This window comes from Notechis scutatus, chromosome 16, assembly GCF_049901735.1.
Source record: "Notechis scutatus isolate UNSWTSFEM ecotype Mainland chromosome 16, rNotScu1.2, whole genome shotgun sequence".
Lineage (NCBI taxonomy): Eukaryota > Metazoa > Chordata > Lepidosauria > Squamata > Elapidae > Notechis > Notechis scutatus.
Window position 1 is genome coordinate 6,404,148 of NC_142024.1, and position 20,995 is coordinate 6,425,142.

At 49.4% G+C, this 20,995-nt stretch overlaps 1 protein-coding gene across 2 annotated transcripts; it reads left to right on the forward strand.

Moving 5' to 3' along the window:
* The first annotated feature begins 655 nt into the window (after positions 1-655).
* LOC113423165 (anoctamin-7-like) lies at positions 656-20,880 on the forward strand. Of its 2 annotated transcripts, none has more exons than XM_087944851.1 (23): positions 656-1,484; positions 2,580-2,682; positions 3,159-3,343; positions 3,643-3,750; positions 4,484-4,620; positions 5,405-5,462; positions 5,654-5,764; positions 7,380-7,545; positions 8,600-8,690; positions 9,028-9,124; positions 9,795-9,938; positions 11,205-11,342; positions 11,450-11,548; positions 13,353-13,455; positions 14,405-14,516; positions 14,825-14,882; positions 16,117-16,214; positions 16,346-16,482; positions 17,361-17,566; positions 17,721-17,863; positions 17,950-18,040; positions 19,090-19,255; positions 20,277-20,880. In XM_087944851.1, the coding sequence occupies exons 1-23, from the start codon at positions 1,362-1,364 to the stop codon at positions 20,306-20,308; spliced, it is 2,706 nt and encodes a 901-aa protein (XP_087800977.1). In that variant the 5' UTR covers positions 656-1,361; the 3' UTR covers positions 20,309-20,880. The 2 variants fall into 2 exon arrangements, with proteins under 2 accessions (XP_087800977.1, XP_087800978.1); XM_087944852.1 differs by having other exon boundaries at positions 14,828-14,882; positions 19,090-19,227.
* Positions 20,881-20,995: the final 115 nt, after the last annotated feature.

A 20,995-nucleotide genomic window follows, 5' to 3' on the forward strand; every position in this document is an offset into this window, starting at 1 on the left:
CTAGATTCTATCATATCTCAAGACCTAAAATGGACGCCTAACATCAAAAACGTCATCAAAAAAGCACAACAAAGAAGGTTCTTTCTGCGCCAACTCAGAAAGCTCAAGCTGCCCAAGGAGCTGCTGATCCAGTTCTACAGAGGAGGAATGATTGAGTCTGTCATCTGCACCTCTATAACCGCCTGGTTTGGTTCTGCAACCCAACAGGACAGACACAGACTCCAGAGAGTAATTAGGACTGCAGAAAAAACAATTGCTACCAACCTGCCTTCCATGTATATCGTGCACGAGTCCAAAAGAGGGCTGTGAAAATATCTACAGACCCCTCACATCCTGGACATAAACTTTTTCAACTCCTACCCTCAAAGCAATGCTATAGAGCCCTGTACACCAGAACAATTAGACACAAGGACAGTTTTTTTCCCCAAATTCCATCACTCTGCTAAACAATTCCCTCAATGCTGTCAAACTATTTAGTAAGACTGTGTTACTATTCTGTTATTCTATTCTATTTCTATTCTATTCTATTCTATTCTATTCTATTCCTATTCCCTATTCTATTCTATTCTATTCTATTCTATTCTATTCTACTCTACTCTACTCTACTCTACTCTACTCTACTCTACTCTACTCTACTCTACTCTATTCCCTGTTCCCTATTCCCTATTCCATTCCATTCTATCCTATTCTATATTCTACTCTATGTCATTATTTGGCTGAAAAGGTGAGGATCCAGGGCTTGGTTTTCAAGCCTCCCCCTCATCTTCATCACCCCACACTTGCATTTACACCCAAAGGAGAGAAAACCTCCCTGCGCATCGCCACATAGGCCCTTCTTGACCACTCGTAGCAGAAGGGCATTCCGTCTCCCGGGCATAGAAACTGGCTGGCCCATTCCTTCATGCTGGCTTCTGGCCTGCCGCTGCTGCGCGGCCCCTCCTCCTCCTCCTCCTCCTCTCCTCCTCCACCAAGCCCCGCAGACAAGACAGCCTGGGAAAGAGAAGCTGGAAAGCGGCTCTAGACGATTTCCATAGCTACGCAGGCACCAGCAAGGGGGACCTGCCCTGAAAGGCAGGCAGGCAGGGAGGGAGGGAGCCTTGGAGCTGCCCCCCCCCCCCTTTGCCAAACAAGGTGACCGTTGGTCTTGGCCACTCGGACGACAACACCAGCGCTTTGCCTCCTCCGCCCCCAGAAGATGCTGCACAGGCATCCCCACGGCACTGTCCAAGACCAGGGATGAGCTGGGAAGCAGGGTGGCAGCCCCTCCCCTGTCAACCACAGCGGCCCCTCCCCTGGCCTCTGCCACACTCATGGCCAAGACCTGACGGGAAGAAGCAAGCAGGTCTCTGCTGCCAAGCGCCATGATCCGCAAGAAAGCCTCCGCTCTCAGCCCGGCCGATGCCAGCCTCCTGCTTGGCGCTGCCAAGGGATGCTCCGGGAGCGACGACGGAGCCGTTCGAAATGGAGCCTCCACCGGTAGCTTCGTAAGTAGCTAACGGGGTAGAGAAACGAATTTAAGAGATATTGTTGGGGATTTGTTAAAGAAAAAAAAAAAAACTTCTGCTTAGGGAATGGCTGTGGGATCTGGTCGGGATGGAGTAAGCGGGAAAAAGCGCTTTGGCTCCTGCTCGGTGTGAAACTCTTAAGCGTGCAAGTCCTCAGGATGCGGCCCCTTGGAAGTTCCCACAAGAGAGCAGGGAGCAGATTCAAATCCCCCGCAGCAGCGCCTTAAAGCTTTATTAAGCTGACGGCGGGCGATTTCTGGTCATGCATATTAAAAAAAAACAACCAGAAAGTTAGAGGGCTTGTAAGCAGGGGTGGGATCAGACAGGGTTAACTAGCGGTTCGGTGATTTACGATGTGCTTCCCTGCACGCTGCGCGCATGTGTGTAAATCTTCATCAGCTTGCTGCCTGGACAGCTGAGCAGCGCTGCGTGCAGGGAAGCAGCGTTTGAAAAAGCACTTTTTTCCTGCTTTTTCCACCGCAGCTGTGCCTCGCACGGCAGCTGAGGTTGAAAAAGCAGGAAATGAAGGTCAGGTAAGAGCCAGGGCAGGCGGGTGGGCCAAAACAGCAGCAGACATAGAACTGGTTCTATGTCTGCTGCTCTTCAGAGCTACAGAGCTGGACAGAACCAGTAGAATCCCACCCCTGCTTGTAAGGAAGCCAGCGGAAAGGAAGCCAACGGCAATGAATTTGGGACACTGAAATTATTGATGTGTCGGCCTCCATGGATTCCACGTAGAGGAAAAGGAGAGCATCCTTTGCCGTGGCAATACATTCTGGGATGCCAAACCACGCTCTGCGATGTGTGGCACAACCAATCACCCCCAAAACAGGGGTGTAGCACTTAGCAAGCAGAAGAGAGAGATGGAGGGGACGGACGACACACCAGATTTGTAGTCCAAGCTGCTAAGATCTCTTAAAATCCGTCCTCTAATAAGAGGGCAGCGATACTCTCCAATGTCTCCTGCTTGGTGGTCCATGTTTCCTGACCCACAGCCCCAGCTGGCTCCCGACGCTTCCCAGTCCTTCTCTGTCTATATCTCTGTATGGTCTCCCTTGACTTTCTCATTGGTAGGATGTGGAAGAGGATGACGCGGTCTGCATTTACAGCAGAGACGGATATGATTCCTCCAACAGTCCCAGAGGAAATTACTTCAGGGATGGGAAAACCAAGATCGGTGAGCAGGTCCGATTTCTCGGTGGCATAAATGGATAGACCTGGGAAGGAGATGGGAGGCCGTCCCAACCGAATCCTCGCTCAGCATGAGATTCCAGCAGAGTTAGGGGTTGTTGTTAGTTTTTTTTTTTGCTAGTTCGTCCAGGGGATTTCATGAATCCTTCGTGAAACGTGGTTCCTCTCCAAGAGCTCTTTTCCAAATATCGAAGATAAACTAAGCCGGGAACCAGCTTCCATGGCAAAGAGAAAACTCAGAGCAAATCACTGCATGAAAAATTCAGAAGACTTGCGATTCTGTTTGTAATAATAATAATAATAATAATAATAATAATAATAATAATAATAATAATAATAATAATAATAATAATAATAATAGCAAAGCAACAGCAACAGCAACAACAACAACAACAACAAGGCAGCCTGTTATGAAAGTCTTTGGACAAAGGTTCAAAAACACCTGTTTGCTTGGCTTTGCAGACTTCGTGCTGGTTTGGGAGGAGAAAACCCGTCCCTCGAAGAAAAAGCGTGCCAAACAGCTGCACCGTCAGGGTGAGGCAGCAGCGGGCGCAAGAGGTGGCTGGGACCAACGCTACGGGCGGCACGAGAGATGGAAGCGGAAATTCCTCAAAAGTCTGAGGAGCACCGGCCTCGTGGTAGAGAAGGTGAGGTCGGTGGCGGGGGCAGCACCTCTGGGGCTTGGAAGCCCCGCTCCCCCATGGGTGGCAGTAATACAGAGAATGCCGTGTTGGCATCGGAGACTGTCTGGGCTCAGTTGGCATTGGCGGAAATAACATCCCACTCCGACGTGTCTTTGCACTGAAACGGAATTGATCCAAGTATTTGGCCAGAGGGCCGAACTCCTCTCTTGTCGTCATTCAGATTTGTTGGGTTTTAATCGGGGCTCCTGGAGTTCTCAATTGGGGTGTCCCGCCCTCCTTCTCTTCTTGATCCACCCATACAGGAGGAGACCCGGAGCGAACACAAGAGCATCCACTATTTAAAGCTGAGCGCCCCCTGGGAGGTGCTGGTGTATTACGCCGAGGAGCTGTGCATGCGAGCGCCTCTCCAAGTAAGCCCTTGGCTGATTTTGCATGTGTGTGTCATGCCCCTGTTGGAATCTGATTCCGAAGGGGGTCAAACAGCTGACAGGGAGTGGGAGTGTAGCTCCGGTGGCTGTGGAGGAACCTGGGGAAGGGCACAGTCCAGCTGGGCGTTCAGAGGAAGACCCAGGCCCAACCCCTCTTCATCCTAGGACACGCAGGGAGGAACGGATAAGGGAGCAACGTGGGTTATGGGGGAGAAAGAGGCCCTGATTCACTTCATTGCTGCAGCTGGGAAAACAGGATATAAAGGGTGTTTGCACACAGCACCTTGCTGGAAGCAAAGCATGCATTATCTTTGTTTGTCATGTCTTATCTGGGTTCTGGCATCCTCCCAGCTGTGTATGTTTTGTTATCTTTTGGAAGTCTGCAATCCCTTATCCTGCCCTGTCTCGTTAATTGCTGCAGCAAGTGGTTTGTGTTGGTTTTTATTTATAATTTATATGTACTTTGGGTTCGGATGAAATTTCTTCCCTTTAAAAACTGTTCTTGGGAGAGTTTTTTTTCTCCAGCCGATGATAACAGGACATTGGGGGCCAAGTTGGAGAAATTAAAGGGACTTTACCTACTTCTGTGACTTTGTTGCTTTTGTGCCATGTCCCGGGGCATCACAGTGGGTGTGTATTTCGGAGCGCGGTCCAGGAGCTCCACTTTCTCCCTGTCCCGCCACACGGCTCTCCTGAGCACCTCTTTCCTCCCCAGGCTCACCCCAACCCAGACAGAAATAGCTCTGACCACCTGCTCCGGAAATTGCGCATCCCCAACCTCATGGATCAGAGGGTGCCGAACAAGCCTGTGGACTACTACACCTGTGCCTTCCGCAAGTCCAAGCTCGACAGGTGAGGGAGGGCAGGGGTGCGAGGGCGCCGGTGCTCAGATGGAGCATTGGTCTGGGTGAAGAGTCCTGGCTCCAGGTTGGCAGCGGAAAGCAAAAGAGAGTATCTTAGTGCCTGGAAACCAGGGTGTCAAACTCAAGGCCCGGGGGAGCAGATCTGGCTCGCGGAGTGCTTAGATCTGACCTGCGGGGCTGCCCTGAAAACAGCGAAGGACCGGCCTGCGGTGCCTCTGCCAGCAAAAATGGAGTTTGTGGGGGGCCGCGGGTGGCCCTCCCAAGCTCCGTTTTCACTGGCCGAGGCTTGCAGGAAGCCATCGCAGCCAAAAACGGAGCTCCCAAGGGCCTTCCATGCCCTCCTGAGCTCTGTTTTCACTGGCCGAGGGTGGCAGGAGGTCATCCCAGCCAAAAACGGAGCTTGGGAGTCCAGTTTTGCTGTCAGAGCGCTCAAGTCACCACAGGCGCCCTCCCCCGACACGAATGACATCATGCTGGCCGCACTCACCCTGGGCACACACGCCCCCCAAGGTCAAACACAATCCTGATGCGGTCCTCAAAGGAATCGAGTTTGACACCCCCTGGAAAGAGAGATCCTACCTTCATAGGATTTTCCTCCACCTGACGGCAGGAGGGGTGGATTGCTGGACAGGGGCACCAGTTCAGTCAAGGAACTGGTGCCCCTGTCTGCACCCACCAATGCACTCACCACTGCACCCACCAATGCCCCGTTCTAGCTTTGAGGAACATTTCACACTGGGTTTGGGCTTGAATCGGTTGCTCTCTTTTTCCAGATTCCTGGGCAGTGATTTGCAGGACTCCTACTTCACCAACACGCAAAGGCACCGGATCGTAAGCCCTCTTAAGGGAAAAAGGCCCAGTCCTCCCCTGCTCTGCTGTTTTGGCCGTGGGATCGCTTTCTTGGGGGATGGCCAAGCATTGCCACAGCCACTCTCCTTTTCCCCCCTCCCTCCCTTTTGTCGACCGTTCTTGTTCTGGCTTTCTGCTATCCCGGTGCTTGACCAGGTTAATACCACCTGCAGGTGTATGAAATCTTGGCACGGACTCTTTACGGGAAACGGAAGCACGCGGAAATAGGCATCGACCGGCTGCTGAACGAAGGGGTCTATTCTGCTGCTTTCCCACTGCACGAGGTAAGCAGGGGGGGGAGGAGGAGGACTGCTACCGGTTCGCACCGGTGCGGGCGAACCGGGTATTAATTTTACATCCGGTTCGCTGAACTGGTAGTTGCAATGACTGTCCACCCCTCCCCTCCCCTCCCAGGGGTCTCCACAAGGCCCTTTTTAGATCCCAGGTAAGGGCAGGGCCTGAGCAGATGCTCAGGGAAGGTGAAAAATGGGGCCTCCCAGAGGCTCCATAAGGCCAGAAAAGGGCCTGTTTCCAGCCTCCAGAGAGCCTCTGGAGTCCAGGGAAGGGGAAACAGGCCTCTTGGCAGCTCTGTAAGGCCGGAAAGGGGTCCATTTCCAGCCTCCAGAGAGCCTCTGGAGCCCAGGGAGGGGAAAACAGGCCTCCCAGAAGTTTGAGGAAAGCCTTCGGAGCCCTGGGAGGGCGAAAAATGGGCCTCTGAGAAGTTCCGAAACGCCTCCGGAGGGCCACCAAAGCCCAGGGAGGAAAAATGCCCCCACCCACCCACTGTGGTGCAAGAGGCCAACGAGGCTACACCCACCCAGCAACCGGGCAGAGAACCGTTGGCTAAATTTTTGAAGCCCACCCCTGGAGGAAAAGCGTGTCCCAATGGGGAGGCACAGCATCAACACAGAGAGGTTGTGTCACGCCCCTCTGCCGGAACCTGAATCTGTGGGGGAAGATGAGCCGTAACTGGAGCCGATGGAGATCGAGGCGGGTGGCTTCGTTGGCTTCAGAGGAAAGTGGGGAGGAATAGGCCAGGGCTTTTCAGGAGTTGGGACAGCTTGTAGACAGGGAGGAAGGGGAGCAGGATGATTAAGAGAAGCTGCTGGAGGTGTGTGTGTGTGTGTGTGTGTGTGTGTGAGAGAGAGAGAGAGAGAGAGAGAGAGAGAGAGAGAGAGAGAGAGAGAGAGAGAGAGAGAGATATGTCCCTCTGCTCTGGGACTTGCCAGAAATGTGGGAGCGTTTGGGGAAATTGGGTGCAATAAAGGGAAGGCTTGAACTGCCAGCTTCCTGCGTTGCCTCTGTGCCGTGACCCAGGTCATCACAGGTTGTGGCCGGAAGGACTGGGTCCATCTCTGCCCAAATGTCCTGCCTCTTCAGTCCCAGGGTGGCCATCGGTCAAGGAAGGGCTCCCCTGTCTCCTTCCTACCTTTTCTCTTTTGTGGTTCCACAAAGGAAAAAACGACAGCTGGCATTTTCGAGCATCCCAAAGCAGTCCTTCGCGAAACGTTTCCTGAAACACCCCTTCAATTTGGTTTTTACCTTTTCTTTTGAGGGATAAGTTGTTTGGCTATCGTTCTTCTTACTGGGTTTTGTATTCCGGATCTAGCATTTTAAGAGCCCTGCAAAGGACTTTGGGGAATTGACCTCCTTCCTTGTGGATAATGGGCATCCCCTCAATCTCTCTCTCTCTTTCTCTCTCTCTCTCTCTCTCTCTCTCTCTCTCTTTCTCTTCTCTCTCTCTCTCTTTCTCTCTCTCTTTCTCTCCCTTCTCTCTCTCTTTCTCTCCCTCTCTCTCTTTCTCTCTCTCTCTCTCTCTCTCTCTCTCTCTCCCTCTCTCTCTTGTTCTCTCTCTCTTTCTCTCTCTCTCTCTCTCGTTCTCTCTCTCTCTCTCTCTAGGGCCCCTATGAGCTGCCAGACTATGAGGTGCTGAGCGAAGACCTGAACCCCCGGCAGATCTTGTACCGTTTCTGGGCCCGCTGGGCTTGCTGGTACAAATATCAGCCCCTGGACCACATCCGGGAATACTTTGGAGAGAAGGTGGCCATCTACTTTGCTTGGCTGGGTGAGACGCGTCCCTGGGGGGGTGGGGCTGTTTCTTCCTTTGCCCAATCTAACCCCCCCTTCCAGAACATAAAACATGGATCAGGCCTTGAGCAAACCTCCCTTTAAGACCACGGAGGATGATGATTAAGGGACTGGAGGCTAAAACATATGAAGAACAGGAGAAGGAACTGGGTTATTGTCTAGCTTGATTGAAAGAAGGAGGAGGGGTGACATGGTAGCAGTCTTCCAGTATCTCAGGGGCTGCCCCAAAGAAGAGGGAGTCAAGCTATTCTCCAAAGCACCTGAGAAGGCAGGACAAGAAGCAATGGATGGAAACTAACCAAGGAGAGAAGCAACCTAGAACTAAGGAGGGATTTCCTCACGGTGAGAACAATTAACCAGTGGAACTCAACTTGCCCCAGAAGTTGTGAATGCTCCAACACTGGAAATTTTTAAGAAAAGATTGACAACCATTTGTCTGAAATGGTATAAGGTTTCCTGCCTAAGCAGGGGGTCGGACTAGAAGACCTCCAAGTTCCCTTCCAACTCTGTTTATTCTATTCTATTCTATTCTATTCTATTCTATTCTATTCTATTCTAGCCTACTCTACTCTACTCTACTCTACTCTAGCCTCTTCTATATTCTATTCTATTCTATTCTATTCTATTCTATTCTATTCTATTCTATTCTATTCTATTCTATTCTATTCTATTGCACAGACCTTTAGCAAGGTCAGAGCTATTGGCCCAATTCTCATTTCATTGACCTACGATTCGTTTTAACCTTTCTTCAGTCCATGTGCAGATCACACTGTGGTATTGGGCCATCTCCACTCCTATCTAAATTATGGCTTCATCTACTGTGAGACCTCCGAAGCGGTTTCATGCAAAAGCAAATTAAACAGATGTGAGAACCAAAGTGGCAAGCTTGGGGTGTCAAGCGCCTGAGCCTGGCCCGAACGCAGCCGGACCTGTGCTCCATAATTTACCATCTCTGACAGATTACCTTCTCTAGGTGTGTGGTGGGGGAAGGGCAATGGGGGCTCTTCCTGACCCCATTCTCTTCTTTGCAGGCTTCTACACAGCCTGGCTAATCCCAGCCGCAGCCATTGGCAGCTTCGTGTTCCTCGCTGGCCTCTTCACCATGGACATGAACATGCCGGCGTGAGTGTGGAAGGACGCTGGTGGGAAATTGGGGGGGGAGAGACATGGCTGCCTGGAGTGGACATCCGAGAGTTAGTATCCGAGAGTTAGTCCACTCCAGGGTTAATACTAACCCTGGAGTGGACACCCAGGGTTAGTATTTCCTGGTTTTGAAGCTCAGCTGCTTTGCGCGGCACAACAGTTTGCCGTGTGTCAGCTGTTTTAACACACAGGGAGAGTGCAGGATTGCAGGAGAAGGTCGGTGTGAAACCCCCTGCGTGCATACAAAGCGGTAGTAAAACAATTTGAATCCCATCACTGACGACACCTCTTCTCTTTTTTTCCGCCCCCTTTCCAGGAAGGAGATCTGCAACAGTGGGGGGGGATTCCTCATGTGCCCTCTGTGTGATACCTGTGGCAACTGGAACCTCTCTGAGATCTGCCCCATGGCGAAGGCAAGGGGGCTTCCCTCAGCTTTTGGGGGGTGAGGGGACGGTGCATAGCAACAGCAATAGGCTTCTACACTGCTTCCCGGTACTTCCCAGCTGTCTCTAAGCGGCTTACAGAGTCAGCCTCTTGCTCCCGACAATCTTGAGTCCTCATTTTACTGTTTTTGGGAGAAGGGAAGGCTGAGTTCAACCTTGAGCCTGGTGAGAATCGAACTGCCAAATTGCAGTCAGCCGGCAGTCAGCAGAAGTAGCCTGCAGTACTGCACTCTAGCCACTGCGCCACTGTGGCACATAACGGAGAGGGAACAGGGCTTCCTAGTCACTTCAACAATTAAGGGGGAGGTTTTCCTTAAGGAGAGCAAGGGAGAAGATTTGAGATCCACTGGCTCCCAAGATGGACACACATTAGCTGTTTTGAGTCCCACCTCGGTGGAAAGTGGAGGCAGAGGGTACAGGCCATCCGAGCCCTCCATGTGTAAAATGGGAACCATTGTCCAACTAGATCAGCAGCTTACTTATATTTTTCCCATTCGTCATTAATTTGCTCAGTATCCCAAAGGACAACAGCTTTATCCAGGACTGGAACAAGAGGGGAAACCCCTTCCAGTATCCAAAGTCCCCAACCCAGAATTATTCAGATTTTTTTCCCCCCAATTCTTTTTCTCCATCTCTTCAGATTGGTTACCTCTTTGACCATCCAGGGACGGTTTTCTTCAGCATCTTCATGTCCTTCTGGGCTGTGACGTTTCTGGAGTACTGGAAACGGAGAAACGCCACTCTGGCTCACCACTGGGACTGCATGGACTTTCAAGAGGAGGAGGCAAGGGCTCCAAATCCTTCATCCCGATAAAACCCCTTTTATTTAGTTTAAAGGGAATTCCTCTCCAGCAAAGTTCCCGGCCAACAGTCTTTCAAGAGATTTCACAACTACAGATCTTTATCAGGCTTGGAGAGCTGCCAGGCCGATATCTACCAAATGCCACTCTGTTGCAGACAATACTTGGCAAGAATGCAGGAACAGATCTTCACCCTAATGAATTGAACTAATTATCTCTTGCAAACACCACTCCCTTTTTGTTCCTCTTTATTCCCTATGGGAGGGGCCATTCACCATCCATCTGTGGCTTTACTCCCGAGTCGACCCTTGTACCTTAACTGTTCCCTTCTGGCAGCTCTGTGCATGCGCACACTGGGAACAGGCTCCAGCTGCTCTTCTTCCCCACTTATGTCCAACTCCGAAGGCAGCTGATAACTGTCGGACGGCCCTGGCCCCATCTCTGCCTCTGAACCTTCCCCAGACTCCAGGACTCCCCAACCTCCTCACTGTCAGAGTCTGCCGTCAGCTCCGCTGGCCACTGGCGAGCCACAACACTGCCCACCATGGAGGCCAAGCAAGCCAGCCATCATTCCTTCCTCAGCAGGTCCCATTGGAAACCACTTGGAACCATCACACTGAACATACACGAGCCCGCAATTAATATTAAGAACATTCCAGTTAAGTTTCACTTTTTATCTTCAGGTGGCCAGCAGGCATTCCCAGAGCAGTTTACCAAAGAGAGTAAGAGGTTGACTCAACCCAATGAAGCTGTAATTCCGCCCAGCTGAATTGCCTTGCTGAAGAGCATCAAATTCCGTTACTGATAACTCTGGTCCAAGGGTAGTATAATGTAGGGATCACAAATCAGTTCGTAATAAGACCAGGAGAAAGTCATTGTCCTCATGTAACTGGGAGTAACTCCTATTGAGAGAACCTGTTTGGTGTAGTGCTTACGGCACCATGTTACAAGACCGGGAGTTCGAGTCTTGTTCTAGGCACAACTGGCCATCTTGGGCCGGTCACTCTTGATCAGTCCTAGGAAGCAGGCAAGGACAAGCCCACCTCCGAAATCTTGCCAAGAAAACTGCAGGCAACTTTCCAAGGCCAGGATTCAGCCCCGAGTAGAAGGCACAAAAAGAAAACAAAAAACAAAATTACAAAATAAACCTCCCCTTAAGTTCAACAAGGTTACTCCCTTGTTCAATCCCACCCTGATTTTTTCCCCCTTTTCTCTCCCACTCACTCTCTCTCGCATGTGCCTGCTCCTAGGAACGTCCTCGCCCAGAGTTTGCTGCCATGGCCCCTTGCCTGGAACAGAACCCCATCACGGGACTGAAGGAGCCCCATTTCCCCAAGCACGACCGGCTATCACGAATCCTGACCGGATCCATGGCTATTGTCATCATGGTGAGGGGCTACGGCCATCGGGGTGTGGGAAGAAAGGAGGGACCGTGATCCGTGTTCCAAATCCCTGATGCACCTCTCGTATCTTGCTTCCTCCTCTTCCTCCATAGCTCTGTGTGGTGATGATCTTTTTGGTGTCGGTGATCATGTACCGTGGGATTGTTAGCACTGCAATGTACCACACCGGGAACAGAGTTCTGATGACGCAGGTGAGGGCTGCCCTATGTATGTATGTATGTATGTATGTATGTATGTATGTATGTAGTTAGTTAGTTAGTTAGTTAGTTAGTTTATCAAGCATGTATGAGAAAACAAGTATAAGTATGAACATAACATATAAACATAAGTATAAACAGGTGTAAGTATATACATAATAGATGGGTATGAATAAATGGGAGAAGAAGGACAGGGACGGTAGGCACGCTGGTGCGCTTATGCACGCCCCCTTACAGACCTCTTAGGAATGGAGTAAGGTCCACGGTAGGCAGTTTAAAGTTTGGAGGCGGGGTTTGAGGATGTAACAACAGAGTCGAGGAGAGAGTTCCAGGTGTTGACCACTCTGTTGCTGAAGTTGTATTTTCTGCAAACGAGTTTGGAGCGGGTTTACGTTGAGTTTGTATCTATGGTTTGCCCATGTGTTATTGTGGTTGAAGCTGAAGTAGCCATTGACAGGTAGGATGCTGTAGCAGACAATTTTGTGTACTAAGCTTAGGTCAGACCATTAGGGGGCATAGTTCTAGGTTCTCCACGTTAAAAATCTCAAGCCTGGTGGTGTAGGGTATTCTATTGCAAGCAGAGGAGTGGAGAACTCTTCTTGTGAAATACCTCTGGACTCACTCAATTGTATTCACGTCCATTGTACAGTGTGGATTCCAAGCAGATAAGCTGTATTCGAGAATCGGTCTCTCGGCTCCACTTATTTATTTATTTATTTATTTATTTGTCAATCACTTACAAGATAATAGGTATAAGTATAAACATAGTTATGAATACATGAAATGGATACATATAAGAAAAATAAAAAGAAACAATAGGACAGGGACGGTAGGCATGTTGGTGCACTTATGCACGCCCCCTACATACCTCTTAGGAAAGAGGTGAGGTCAATAGTAGACTTGGACTCTGGGGAGGCACAAATACTTGGACTCCTTCGAGCCTCCCCAGAGATATTCTATATCCTTTCTCCAAATTTAGGATTTCACGAGAGAACAGAATGATGGGCAGTTCCTCTTTCTTGTTTGCACAGGGGGAAAAAAAGCATGGATGAAGGCAGAGCTTGATTTATAAATTATCCACAGTCCAGTTTGCTAAGACTCCAATACAAGGCCCATAAGATAACAAATATAATATAATATAAAGAGAGGCTTTTCACCTCCCTCCCAGCCTTCTGGTTGATGGCCATGGCAATAGCAATAGCCCTTAGACTTATATACCGCTTCACAGTGCCTTACAGCCCTCTCTGAGCGGTTTACAGAGTCAGCCTCTTGCCTCCAACAATCTGGGGTCCTTATTTTACCAACCTCGGAAGGATGGAAGGCTGAGTTGACCTTGAACTGGTCAGGATCAAACTGTGGCAGTCGGCAGAATTAACCTGCAATGCTGCATTCTAACCACCGTGCCCCCCATGGCTCTTAATAGGAATAGCACTTAGACTTGTATACTGCTTCACAGTGCTTTCCAGACCTCTCTAAGCGGTTTACAGAGGCAGCCTCTTGCCCCCAACAATCTGGCTCCTCATTTTACTGACCTCAGAAGGATAGAAGGCTGGAGTCTGGTGAGTTATGGTAATCTGAAATTACTTTCTGTGTAAATAATATCTTGAAAGCCCCCAGGTTCAGTGTGCCTTAAGGTCATCTATTTGATTGATGCATCTTTATTGCTTTCTGGAATTTCTCACTGGTACCCTGAAAGATCAGAAAAATTCAGAGCAAAACCAGCTCCCCTCTCGGAGGAGAGGTGTTGAGGAAAAAGAAACCGGGGTGAAATGGGGCCTTTTTCCTTCTGTTCCTGCAGGCAGGTAACATTGCGAATATCAGCAGCTCCATGGTGAACTTGGTGCTTATCCTTCTTATGAGCCAGGTCTACACCTCCTTGGCCGAAAAACTTACCAGATGGGGTAAGTGGAAGTTCTGGTGGAAGCCCATCTAACCAGAGATCCATTGAGAGTATGTTGCAGTTGGAAAAATCAAACACTTCCCAGGTAGTCAATTAGCCCAGGATGTTTTCGCTTTTAGGAAACTTAAAAACCTTCTTTCACGTCATTTGGGAAATTTCTTTGGGGGGGAACCAACATTTCACAGAATTTGTTGGGCCCCTCCCGGAATCTGACTCGGAGGGGGAAACCGAACAACTGACAGGGAGTGGGAGTGTGGCTCCGTTGGCTGTGGAAGAAGCTGGGCAGAGCAGGGAAGAGGTAGAGCAAGGGAGAGGGAATTCAGAGGAAGACCCAGGCCCACCCACTCTTCATCCTAGGGCACGCAGGGAGGAACGGAGAAGAGAGCAATGTGAGTTGTGTGGCTTACGGGGGAGGAAAGGGCCCTGATTCCCTTAATTAGCTGCAGCTGTGAACACAGTGTATAAAAGAGGAAGCTGCGCACAGCAAGTTGTTGGGAGCAAATGTTAATTTATCTTGTATCATCATGGCTTATTTGTGTTCCTGGCATCTTCCCAACTGTGTGAGTTGTACCGTGCTTTCAAGTTTGAAATTCCTTCTCCTGCCCGGTCAAGTTAATTACTTCAGTTTGGTTTGTTTGGATTTTTAGTTACAGTTTGTGTGTACCTTGTTTTGGACTGAATTTCCTCCAGTTAAAGGCTGTTCCTGGGAGAGTTTTTCTCCAGCCGAAGGTAACCTGGACATTGGGGGCAAAGTTGGAGATAATAAAGGTACTCTTATTGCTTATTTGACTGTGTTGCCTTCGTGCCACGCTCCGGGTCATCACAGAATTGCAACTTTCACCACGGATTATCGGATTGCTGGAAAAGGAACCTATCAGAACTCCAGCCAACTTCCGTTTGCATCCACTGACCAGACCGTCCTTATCCACCTCTCTTGCTTCTCTTTGCAGAAATGCACCGGACTCAAACACAGCACGAGGATGCCTTCACCTTCAAAGTTTTCATTTTCCAGTTTGTGAACTTCTATTCGTCTCCTTTCTACGTGGCTTTCTTCAAAGGCAGGTAGGGGACGCGGTGAAAAGGTTTTCGCTCAGAGGCAGGAATGGAAGGAAGGCTCCTTGCGCAATCTGGCCCTTTTCACAAATCTAGGGAGACGCCTAACCAAATTTGAGGGGCCTCCAAGTTGAGCTGTGACTTCCTCTTGAACGGAAACCCACGCTGTCTTTTCAGCTTGCCAAATCTGAATCTCTCCATGTCAAAATTCTGCGCTGGCCCAGACTTGGCTTCGTAACCCAAACCCATCTCAAGAATCGGGCCTGCCCATCCTCAGACGACTTTCCGTTCTTTTCAATACTTTCCGTTTTTCCCAGCAGGTTTGTGGGCTACCCTGGTCAATACGGACAGCTCCTGGGCATGAGGAACGAAGACGTAAGTACAATGCAGGAGCGAGTCCTTGCGCACGCTGGCATTTCTGGGCACTGGCAGCCTCTCCTCAAAAGGATTGGGCAGAGGCTGCATTCTTCCATGCCATGCATCTCTGCATTTTCTTTTGCTGAGCAATTTGGTTCGGTCAGTTAATGCAACACTGCAGAGATAACTTTGCTATGCCCATTTAACCAAGGCCATGCAGAATACAGTAGAATGGAATGGAATGGAATGGAATGGAATAGAATAGAAATAGAAATATGGAATGGAATGGAATAGAATAGAATTAGGAATAAAAATATAGAATAGAAATATGGAATGGAATGGAGTGGAATGGAGTCGAATGGAGTCGAATAGAATAGAATAGAATAGAATAGAATAGAATAGAATAGAATAGAATAGAATAGAATAGAATAAGAAATAGAAATAGAAATAGAAATAGAAATAGAAATAGAAATAGAAATAGAAATATGGAAGAATGGAATAAAATAGGATAGAAATAGAAATACAGAATGGAATAGAATAGAAATAGAAATATGGAATAGAATAGAATTAGGAATAGGAATAGGAATAGAAATATGGAATGGAATGGAATGGAATAGAATAGAATAGAATAGAATAGAATAGAATAGAATAGAATAGAATAGAATAGAATAGAATAGAATAAAAATTGGAATGGAATGGAATAGAATAGAATTGAGACTAGAATAAAATAGACTAGACTAGACTAGACTAGACTAGACTAGACTAGAATAGAATAGAATAGAATAGAATAGAATAGAATAGAATAGATTAGAATAGAATAGAATAGAATAGAATAGAATAGATTAGAATAGAATAGAATAGAATAGAATAAGAATAGAATAGAATAGAATAGAATAGAATAGAATAGAATAGAATAGAATAAACAGAGTTGTAAGGGACCTTGGTGGTCTTCTAGTCCAACCCCCTGCCCAGGCAGGAAACCCTACACCACTTCAGACAAATGGCTATCCAATCTCTTTTTAAAAGCTTCCAGTGTCGGAGCATTTACAACTACAACAGGACAGTGAGCAGCCAGAGTCTTAAACAAATCTTTTTAAGGTTCCTGTCTTATCGTTTATCATGGCCCAGAGTGTCAACTTGTAAACCAAGCACCTGGAGTTTTCTAGGCCGCCTTGAACGTTGCCCTCGATGTAGAGAGATGACATACCAATGCGGCAGGTGTGCCCCTGTCCCCCTTCCTCTCGCCCTGCAGTGCGGTCCTGGCGGGTGTCTCATCGAATTGGCCCAGCAGCTGTTCATCATCATGGTTGGGAAACAGATTGTCAGCAACGTCCAGGAATTCTTTGTTCCGTGAGTTCCTTTCTTGGGAAACGGCAGAGAAAAACGGGGCGGTTTGGTGAAAGGGGTGCCAATAATTGAGGGGCATTTCCTGACCCGAGGGGGACAGCCAGACCGGAGCATCCCATTTCTTTTCCCTGCAGCAAGCTGAAGGCTTGGCACCAGAAAAGGAAACTGGCCAAGGTACGAGGCGGGCAGATTTGCCAGGAGCCCAAACGATGGGAGGAAGACTACGAACTGATTGAATGTGAAGGCCTCTTCGAGGAGTACCTGGAGATGGGTGAGCAGGAAGGGAGAACAGCACTCAGCTCTTTTTGGAACACAGAGGAGCGAAAGGAGTTTGGGGTCTAAGATTCAGCCCCTCCACTGAGAATCGGAGATCCTTTCTACAAGGGGCTCTCCAAAGATCGAGAGCTACACTGATTAAGTGGTGGAGAGCAGCCTCCCAACGTCCAAAAGATACCTGTCAGGATTCCGGCGATCGCCCTAATTAAATCATATAAGCCTCAAGCCGAGCTTTTAAAAACTTCAAAAGATTTATTAGGAGCATCCTGCCTGCATGACCTGTATGAAACCGACTCTGAGACACGTAATTTACAATCACCTATGACCCTATTTCCCCCCCCCACCCCACCCTCCTGGGTGTGTCACAAATCAGATTCTCCAACAAAATACGTTCACAGGCTGGGTGTCATCAATCACATTCTCCAATAAAGGATTTTCGTGGGCAAAATACACAGTTGCCTAAGTTACAACCTTTGCGAGAACCTGGAATATGCTTCTGATTTTATTTTTATTCTCCTTCAGGTCTTTCTCATGGCAACTGGGAAACAGGCATAGGAATGTTTTACAAATTGGACAATACCTTTTCAGCAAAGCAAGCCCCAATTATATTGGATGCTCCCACTTTCGTTACACTTTAACATGTTTAGGATAACTGAATTCTTCCAGTTCTCCTCTACCCTGAAAGTTGGGTCATCCAAACAGCCTTTGATTATTTTTTTCCCCCCCACAGAGGTAAGAATGGAAGAGTCACCCAAAGGAACATCTTGTCAATCTTAAGAGACCCAAAGCCTTGCTCCTCCGGTCATTCCAAGGATTGCTTAGGAATTCTGTAAAACAGCGACACTGAACATGGCCTTTTTTTTCCCCCCGTAGTGCTTCAGTTTGGCTTCATCACCATTTTCGTGGCTGCTTTCCCACTGGCCCCTCTCTTCGCCCTGCTCAATAACTGGGTTGAAATCCGTCTGGATGCCCAGAAATTTGTTTGCGAGTACCGCCGGCCGGTGGCTGAGCGTGCCCAGGACATCAGTGTTTGGTTCTTCTTCCTTGAGGTCCTGGCCCAAATCTCCGTCATTGTCAATGTGAGTCTGGAAGAAGCGGCAGAGATCCTCAAGCCGTTCCCCACGGACTGGTGGTTTCCAAGGTCCCTTTCCTGGGGGAATGTGGAGGTCTGCACCGTCTCTGGGGCTACGAGTTAATCCTGATGATGGCCACTCTTCCCCCGTTTGTCCCCAGGCCTTTCTCATTGCCTTCACCTCGGACTTCCTGCCACGGCTTCTCTACCAATACGAGTATGACAGCCATCTCCACGGCTACGTGAACTTCACCCTAGCTTACTCCCCACCCGCTTATGTGCACAGCAACCATACCATGTGCAGGTGAGCAGAGGGTCTCCGTCACCAGTAATCACGGTGAGGCCTCCCCCCTTACCCCGTCATGCTGATTTGCCATGGCCCATTCACAGGTACAAAGCCTTCCGCGATGCTCACGGGAAGCACACCCTCTTTTATTGGAAACTCCTGGCCATTCGCCTGGGCTTCATCATTGCCTTTGAGGTGAGTCCCAGGCATTTTTATGAACAGAGTTTGAGTAGAGAATACTAGTAGTACCCGGTTCCCCAGAAAAAAAATATCAGACCTATCCGGAAAATAAACCCTAGCATGTTTTCTGCATGTGCACCCAATATAAGCCCTACCACCGCCCCCAAATTATGCCCTACCTAAGCACCTACGCAGCCGCATGATTGCTCATTCTGTCTGGTTGCTCATGGTGCCACTGACACAAGGGGAGGGGAGGGGAGGGGAGGGGTGGAACTGCCCCACATGCTCTCCGGCTTACCTCAGAACCCCCACAGCCACACCATCCACACCCCAACAACTGCCTTGCTTCGCCCACTTCTTCTCTGGCACTGGCGCACACACCACAGCAGGAGGCCGAGTGAGGCGCTGGTCCCACGGCCATGAGGCTGTTGCCAGCGTGTGCGGAAGGCCTGGCTGCGTTGCTCGGCCTCCTGAAATGCCACACTGGTGCTGGAAGAAGTGGGCCACTGCCACAAGGCAATCTAATTTTTAATCCAAATAGAGGTGAAATTTGCTGGACCTCAGCTGCATTTTTCAAGGCGAGGTCACATTCAGATGTCAGGCCTGGATTACCTGGATTATCTGCTCTTCGTGAAAGAAGTCAGTTGCTCAGATTTCTGTACCCCAAAGCATAGAAAAGGCCTTATATCAGAATTTTAAGGCAGCCTTTTTCTTTCTGTCAAAATATCATTTCCCAAAGAGAGAGAATGTGGTATTGGCTTAGCTGGCTTGGTGGTCATAAGGGCTGATAGTGAGCCATGGTGGCGCAGTGGTTAGAATGCAGTACTGCAGGCTACTTCTGTTGACTGCCGGCTGCCTGCAATTTGGCAGTTCAAATCTCACCCTCTCAAGACTGACTCCATCCTTCTGAGATCGGTAAAATGAGGAGCCAGATTGTTGGTGGCAATATGCCGACTCTGTAAACTGCTTTGAGAGCGCTGTGAAGTCTAAATGCTATTGCTATAATTCTGGGATGGGGGGCTCCCCTGGGCCCTCTTCCCTCCCTCTCTCCCTTCTCTTTCCAGCATGTCGTCTTCTTCTGCTTGCGCCTAATTGATTGGCTGGTGCCAGACATCCCTGAGTCCCTGGAAGTCAAGATCAAAAGGGAGCGTTACCTAGCCAAACAGGCGCTGGCTGACAACCAGGAGGCGTTGTTGACGACGGTGAGTGACGACTCCTCTTCTACCCCAGGTCAGTCCACGAGTGCGGCACAAAAAGCATGCGTGTATCCGTGTGTGTCCGTGTGTGTGTTGCTCCAGTGCCAAGAGAAGGGTTCAGAAGGGGGATGGATGCTTCCCCAGAACCAGTGCCGCCCGGGCTTTCATGGTACAGCCACCTTGTGTGGTGAAGTTGATACGAGGGGCTGTCTGTCGCGCTCTGGCCTGTTGTTTGGATTTCTGGAAGTTTGGATTTCCAGCCGAGAAACTCAGGCAGACTTTTAGCACGCGCACACACCCCAAATCTCTCCGAATTTGTGCCTCTCTCTTCACCACTAGCTACTGTACTGTGGTGGTGTGGTGTGATCGCTCTCTTGTTGTCGTGGTGCCGTCCGTTCTTGTGATGCTTGTGCCATCTGTGCTTCTGTACGGCGAGGTCAGCAGAGGGCGGCCCTGCGGTGAGAACGTCTCGGCTGCAAGGGCGACTCGGATCCAAAATCGCAGGGGAGGTGGGGTTTCTTTCCACGGGAGGTATCGAATACGGAACCACCATCCAGTAGCGGGGCGGCAAAAACTGGATTTCTCTCCTCTGAGGCTCGTTTGGCTGAGGATGCAGTCCTTAGGCTGCCTAGATAACAGGAAAGAGAACAAGTTCAGAGGCCACAGAGAGAGAGCTTTCTTCGGCAGCTGATCTGACCCGATCACTTTCAAAAATATTAACAGAATAACAGATTTGGAAGGGACCTTGGAGGTCTTCTAGTCCCACCCCTGGACCCTAAATCCATTTCAGACAAACGGTTGTCCAATCTCTTCTTCAAAACCTTCAGTGATGGAGCACCTTTCATGGCCGATTGGGTTAAATAAACCGCCTCCCCCTGTAAATACTCAACTAAAACGACTGCTTTCATTAAGGCTGCCCTTTCAGTTCCTCGCTGCCCGCCTCTCTTGCGGCGTTTTGCCCGAGTGGCATTGAGATGTTGAACAACCAGAGCGAGCTTTCGCTCCCCTGCTCTAAATGTGCTTTTCTGTTCTATTTCTACTTCTTTTCTGTGCAGCAAGCAGCCTTTTATCCGGCAGTGTGAATTAGCAACGCGGGTGAGCTCGAAGCATGGGCACCGGGTCGTCCCCGTTGATTTTGGATCAGGAAGTGTCTCCACTTGACAAGCATGAACAATGCCAGCGGGGACAGGAGGGAGGCCCTTTCCTGCGGCAGAAGATTGGACTTTGTTTCTGTGTGACCCCGAGATTCTCTCTCCATCTCTCTCTCCATCTCTCTCTCTCCTTCTCCAGTCCCTCCCTCCCTCTCTCTTCCTCCCTCCCTCTCCCTCTCCCTCCCTTGTTTTTCTCTCCCTCTCTCTCCATTTCTCTCTCTCCATTTTTCTGTTACCCTGAGATTCTCTCTCTCCATTTCTCTCTCTCCCTCCCTCCTTCTCCAGTCCCTCCCTCCCTCTCTCACTCCCTCCTTCTCTCCCTCCCTCTCTCTTTTAATCTCTTTCTCTCCATCTCTCTCCCCCTCTTTCTCCAGTCCCTCCCTCCCACTCTTTCTCCCTCTCCCTCCCTCCCTTGTTTCTCTCTCCCTCTCTCTCCCTCTCTCTCTCCATTTTTCTGTTACCCTGAGATTCTCTCTCTTCATCTCTCTCTCTCTCCCTCCTTCCCCTCCCTCCCTCTCTCCCTCTCTTTCTTCATTTCTCTCTCTCTCTCCATTTCTTTCTCCATTTCTCTCTCTCTCCATTTTCTCTGTTACCCTCCAACTCTCTCCAACCCTCTCTCTCTA